The 6151-nt window shown below is 36.4% G+C and overlaps 1 protein-coding gene across 1 annotated transcript; it reads left to right on the top strand.

The window, feature by feature from the left end:
- Positions 1 to 4649, top strand: LOC143570117 (uncharacterized). Its single transcript, XM_077055852.1, has 7 exons — positions 1 to 101; positions 172 to 286; positions 1666 to 1842; positions 1913 to 2639; positions 2728 to 2867; positions 3847 to 4158; positions 4236 to 4649. Exons 1-7 carry the CDS (start codon positions 58 to 60, stop codon positions 4647 to 4649), a joined length of 1929 nt encoding a protein of 642 aa, XP_076911967.1. The 5' UTR covers positions 1 to 57.
- The last annotated feature ends 1502 nt before the right edge of the window (positions 4650 to 6151 follow it).

Genomic DNA, 6151 nt, shown 5'->3' with positions numbered 1-6151 from the left:
AAAAGTTAGGGCTTTTCATTCTCATCGATAATAATCTATTATCGATAGTCTCCATCAATGGAACCGTCGTCAATTGCGAGTCACACCGCTCAAAATTCAAAGTAAAACTTCATAGTATTATTATTAATCGTTTGTGTGTTATTGATCGGTTTGAATTTCGATTATTTGTAGGAAACGGACGTATGCCGGAAGCAGTTTGTCGTACGGTGAACCCGAGGTGATCGAGATTGCTCCTCCATTGGCTGATCAATCGGCGAAGCTGAAGGCTAAGGGTAAACAAAAGGAGGTAATGAATTGATTGATTTGCCTTTGGTTTATGATGTCAAACCCTAGGTGTTTGATGTAAGTTTATGTGAATCTGTTTTTGGAATTTGTGGTGTTTGCAAACTGGTTATTGACTCGTACTGGATTGGAATAAAAAATGGTGTAACTGGTTGAATAGTTTACGATGTAACAACTCAAAAAAGTAACCCAAAATTACATGATTCAATAATAAAAAGGTAATCCAAAAGTTAATCCATGATCAAAAAGCAATACAAAAGCACTTGATGCTTAAAAATAATCCAAAAGTTTATTGTATGTCATTCCCCTTAGTCTTTTAGTCATATTTTATTTATATTTTCACTTTTAAGTTTTAAACCAACTCCTCTCATGATTTTTAAGCGCTAATAACTTTTTCATACGTTAATATATATATTTTTTTAAAACATGTGCCATAAAAACGAGCATATTTTTCTCTTTAATTTGAGTATGGTAAATAACATTTTGTGTAGGGGTGTTTGCGGTATGGTTTTGATGGTTTTCAAGTTAAACCGTAAACTAAACTGTTAGTAAGGTTTTTGTCGTCGAAAACCGAAACCGAACCATTGAAAATTGAAAACGGCTGGCCAAAAGCTAAAGAAAAAATCAACCGTGAAATCAAACCAATGACCAGTTTGAATGGTTTTACGGTTTTAAACCAAACAATGACCACCAATAAACTGGTTACGTGATTACCAAAACTTGTTTCAATGTTAATCGCTAGGTTAAAAGTATTTTTTGAAAAATATGGGCCGCAAATTTCAAAAATCCCAAACCGGTATTTTAGAAAAGCCGCTGGTTTGGTATTCTAGCAAACCGGCCAAAAATGTTGTACTCAAATTACCGGCCTGCTGTAGAAAATGCGTTTTAATCGGTTGAACCGCCTGATTTGTACCGGGTTTTAAACATTGTTTGCAATCTCTATGAGACTGATGATTGTATATTTGATTGTATGTATGCATGTACTTTTCTTTTAATGCTTGTATATTTAGTGTTATGGAACTCACCAGGCGCTTGTCGGCCAGTGGGGTACTAACTAACGATTAATTGAGATTATATGGGATTGGAATTTTTATATGTAATTTTCAGTTACACAAACAAACATTTTTATACGTAAAAATTTGTAGACATGTTTAATCACTCTCGAGCCATTAGGACTGAAATGACCGGAAATTGGTCGGAATTTGGGTCAATTAGGTCTGGATTTGACTTAGTTTGACCGATTAGCCAATTAGCCAAAACTGAATTGCTATGGCTCCGATTAACTACTAGCCTTGCGGGTTCATAGCCTTGTATTGATTCCTCTATATGCTATGATATGTTAAATAGTGGAAAGTTGTGGTTAACTGGTTATTTGTGCCTCAGGTTGCTTATCATGAAATAATTGATGTTGACATCGATGATGACAGCAATGATCTTGTGCTTCTTGAAGGGAAGTTTGAGCCTAACAAGAAGGCAAAGGGTAATATGTGCATTTCGCTTGGCTCCAGCAGTTCATCAAAACTGGATTCAAAGAAAGCTGTATCAAACAAGAATGGGAAGGTATGAGGTTTTCTTGATCGTATCTTTTCATTTTATCAATAACTGAATTTTCAATTTGTGTCTGTTTCAGGAGATTCCCACAGGCTTTAACCCGGGATTTAATAACTTTTTTGATTTAGATGACTATGTTTTTGACGATGATTATGGTTCATTACAATCCCATTTTAATAACGTTGGTATTCCCATGGGATATGAAAAGCCGTTTCCTTGGTTACCAGAATTAGTCCCAAAGAAAATGGATAATAACCCTGCAACTCTACTTGTAACTTCAAGTGCAAAAGTGAAGAAGGCGAGTCTGAGTCAGCCTTACAAGGTTGACCCAACCTCCACATCTACCGTGCTTTCTTCAAGCAAATCAAGTGCACCTATTCATAAACATGTTTCGGCACAAACTATGCATTCTAATTATTCATCTAATAGTTCTAACACTCAAGTTGGAAATGGGCCTTCAAGTTTCCCTCAGTTGGGCTTGAACACAGGTTATGATCAGTTGGCCATGAACAATGCTGTGTTCTCTATGAATGATTTGTTATTGGGTTCGGCTGGTGCTGTAAATGGGCCGAGCCCAGTAAGTGCAAGTTCTGTTAAAAACTCATCTAAAATAGCAAAGCTTGTTGATGATGATGTAAAGAAAAGGTATGAAAGTTTCAAGAAGTTTGATACTGTCATGCACCATTCAGATCATCATTATGCAAGAAAGAATTCATCAATGAAGCAGGAAAGTGTGTTTCGGCCACCCAAAAATTGGTCTAAAAGAATACAAGAAGAGTGGAGGATTCTTGAGAAAGACTTGCCTGGTAAGTCTCACTAACTGGTCCATTCATTAATTCAATTGAAAATATTATGGTTTATGTAAATACGCCACACTTTATTATTTGTTTGCAGACACAATATTTGTTAGAGCTTATGAATCAAGGATGGATCTTTTAAGGGCTGTAATTATTGGAGCAGAGGGGACACCGTATCATGATGGCCTTTTCTTCTTTGATGTGTGTTTTCCAAGCAGTTATCCTAATACCCCGCCTGTGAGTCATCACTCACTTATTTATCCACTATTCTTAACGCCATTTGGGCTCAAACAATGACCCAAAATATTTGGGTCTGAAGTCTTTTGTTTGTTATTAATTAATTATTACTACACATTTGGGCCTGGAATTTTTTTGGCCACATCACTTATGATTCATAAATTTAATGACAAAAGTCGTTTTTTTCTCTCCAGTTTTTCATGTTTGGTTTGGTTTTTTTTGGTTTTGTACTTTTTTTATTTGGGCTTGAAGGAAAATTTTCACTCAAAATAATGATTTGGGCATGCAACTTTGGGCCTAAAATTATTTGTTAATTAATAATCAACTATTTTACAATTTTTGTTTTTTATACTATTGCAAATTAGGGACTGAGAAGGAAATGACTTTCAGTGGCTATTCTTTATATGCAAACTTGCCTCGCTTATAGTCTTTTACCCTAACGGGGCAAGCATACCACCACCAATTGTCACACCTCCATCTTCTTTGTCACCTAATTTGGTGTATTTATTTCAAAAATCCCTAACCCCAATTAGCACACCTGAGAAATGGACCTGCCATGTCGAATCCCTCCATCGTTTTCTCCTGCGAAAGCCGCAACTAGTTTTCTCTGGCGAAGGTCGCCGTCATCACCTGCAACTTTATTTAAGAACGCATCTATGACCATCTTCTTCCTTAATTGCATCCTAATTTCCATAACCCCAATCCTAAATCAAATCCTAAAAGCAAGGCAAGTTTGCATATAAAGGATAGCCACTTTAAATCATTTCTTGAAAGGACTCGGTCCGTAATTTGCAATAGTGTAAAGGACAAAAACTAATTAGTCTTAACTCTTAATAATTAATTGATTATGGTACATTTAAGCCTAAATTTTTGGGCTACACCACTGTAGTCGATAGTTTAGATTAGATAACAAAAGCCGGTTTTTTTGGTTTCTCGATTTCACACGCATTCCTACTAATATATTTAATCATTTTTTTAGCTTGTGTACTATCACTCCGGTGGTCTTCGTATCAATCCAAATCTATACCACTGTGGTAAAGTTTGCTTGAGTCTGCTTAACACATGGACCGGGGGGCACAAGGAGAGGTGGCTCCCGGGCACTTCAACCATGCTTCAAGTTCTGGTATCGATACAGGGTCTTATTTTGAATATGAAACCCTACTTTAACGAACCGGGGTATGCAAATTCAAGTGGTTCTGAACTTGGAGAAAAGGCTTCCTTACAATACAATGAAAACACCCTTATTTTATCACTCAAAACAATGGTCTATGCCATGAACAACCCGCCAAAGGTAAGATTTGATCATTTTCGTTTATTTGTTTGTTTAATGTTTATTGTTTAATATGCATATGTGGTTGGTTAATGCAGCACTTTGAGGATTTGGTGATTGGGCATTTTCAGCATCGCACACACGATATATTAATGGCGTGTAAAGCGTATACTGAAGGTGTGCAAGTCGGGTGCCTTGTTAAAGGCGGTGTGCAAGATGTTGATGAGGGTAATAAAAGTTGCTCGCAAAAGTTCAAGAATGATGTGGGTTTATATATTAAGACACTTATAGCTGCATTTGAGAAGATAGGTGCAAAAGAAGCCCAAGAGTTTCTTTATTTAAGTGTCGAGGAAAGTTCCGTGCCTCCGTCACCGGCCCCGGCTCCGGGCTTTCCCACACTCCTCCCTTTATACCCCACAAGTTTCAACCCTAGCCCTAACATCACTGCACATGGTTATCCTCCATTCTCTTATAATTCTTTATCTGCTGGTTATAATCATCAGCCTTGGTGAAACGATGTGAATGTGATTGGATTTGGTAACTTGCATTGTTTTTTTTTTCTCCTTTTTTTTTTTGTTTTTTGTTTTTTTTTTTGTGGTTTGGACTTAGGGGCACCACATATGATTATGCCATGTATATAGGGGACTAACCGTTTTGTTATGGTATAAAAGTATGGCTTGGGAAACATATCTACTTGTTTGGGTGACTTGGATTACAAATGTAGATATGGTTAGTTATGTGTTACTGCGGTTGTGGTTATGGTGAAAACGGTAATTGAGACTATGGGGCTGTTTCTAATCGGTCAGAGGTAAAGTTTAAGAGACGTATTGAATGATTCAGAGGCTACCTCTTAGTCAGTCATACCTCTTATTAATTCAGCACAAGATTGCCAAACAACCCCTAACTTTGACCCGAGAAGTGTGCAAATCGTTTACCGATTTGAGAACTCTCTTGAAGGCAAAACAGTAGATGGAAGGAAGTAATAGTTATGGAAGTAATAGATTTTGCTGTAGATGCTAAAGTGATAACTCAATCCAGTAGACTGTGGTTTAACTTGTTTAAATGACTTTTTGTGAAAACCAAGTCTCCCTGTTTAAATGACTTTTTGTGAGGACCAAATAGAGATTTTGTTGCTAGAAGGGCATGGTTTGTAGGGGTGTCTAATAATTGTTGGAATTGATTGAACTGTCCAAATTGAAGTTACAGTTTCAACTGTCCAAATATAAGCTAGTCGGCCGGTTTGAAATCCTAATATTTAGGTTTTGATGGTTTTAGCGGTTCGGGTTGGTATGGTAATGTGTACGTATATTCTAAACATAAAATCGCCTTTTCTTTAATCATAATCATTTTTATTTTACGATTTTTAATACAAGCTAATGGTTGAATAAAATTAAAACTTGTCTAAGTCGTTAAACCGTCAAACTAGTATTTTCAGTTGGTCCGGCCGACCAACCCAACCTGCCTGGTTCGATTTGTGTTTTTCTTTTCTAAAACCGTAGTTAACAGTTTGACCAATGACTTTTGTCAAAAACGATGATTTGCACTGCAAACAATCTTATCTGCATCGTAAACGATGAGTGCACATGTTTTTCACATACATGGCAGTGACATGTGATGTTTTTTTAAGTTTTTATTGGACCCGCTACAAGTACCCTGATTTAATTAGAGAGAGAAAGTAAATGGGAGTAAGTGGGGAAACTAGGTCTGTAAGCGACCGAACAAACACTTGATCGGATAAATATTTGCATCCATGTTAAACTAGGTCTAAGTGTCTAACAAACATATATAATTTTTACATTTTCTTTTTTTGTACGGACTCGTTTAAATTGATTATATATGTTTGTAACCGAAGTAACCTGCATAACCCAACCCAACCTAAAATTGAATGAGCCAATTTTGGCGGATTAAAAAACAATAATAGTAATAGATATTTTATTTTGGCCCATCAACATGTTATCAAAATCGGCCGTTCATTAGTAAACGAGTTGAAATTGACACTTTTACTCAAAACATG

This window comes from Bidens hawaiensis, unplaced genomic scaffold (assembly GCF_021521415.1).
Source record: "Bidens hawaiensis isolate Kalapana, Puna unplaced genomic scaffold, B.hawaiensis_p1.1 tig00024822_1, whole genome shotgun sequence".
NCBI lineage: Eukaryota > Viridiplantae > Streptophyta > Magnoliopsida > Asterales > Asteraceae > Bidens > Bidens hawaiensis.
The sequence above is the reverse complement of the archived record's forward strand: the minus strand, read 5'-3'. Positions and strand labels throughout refer to the sequence as shown.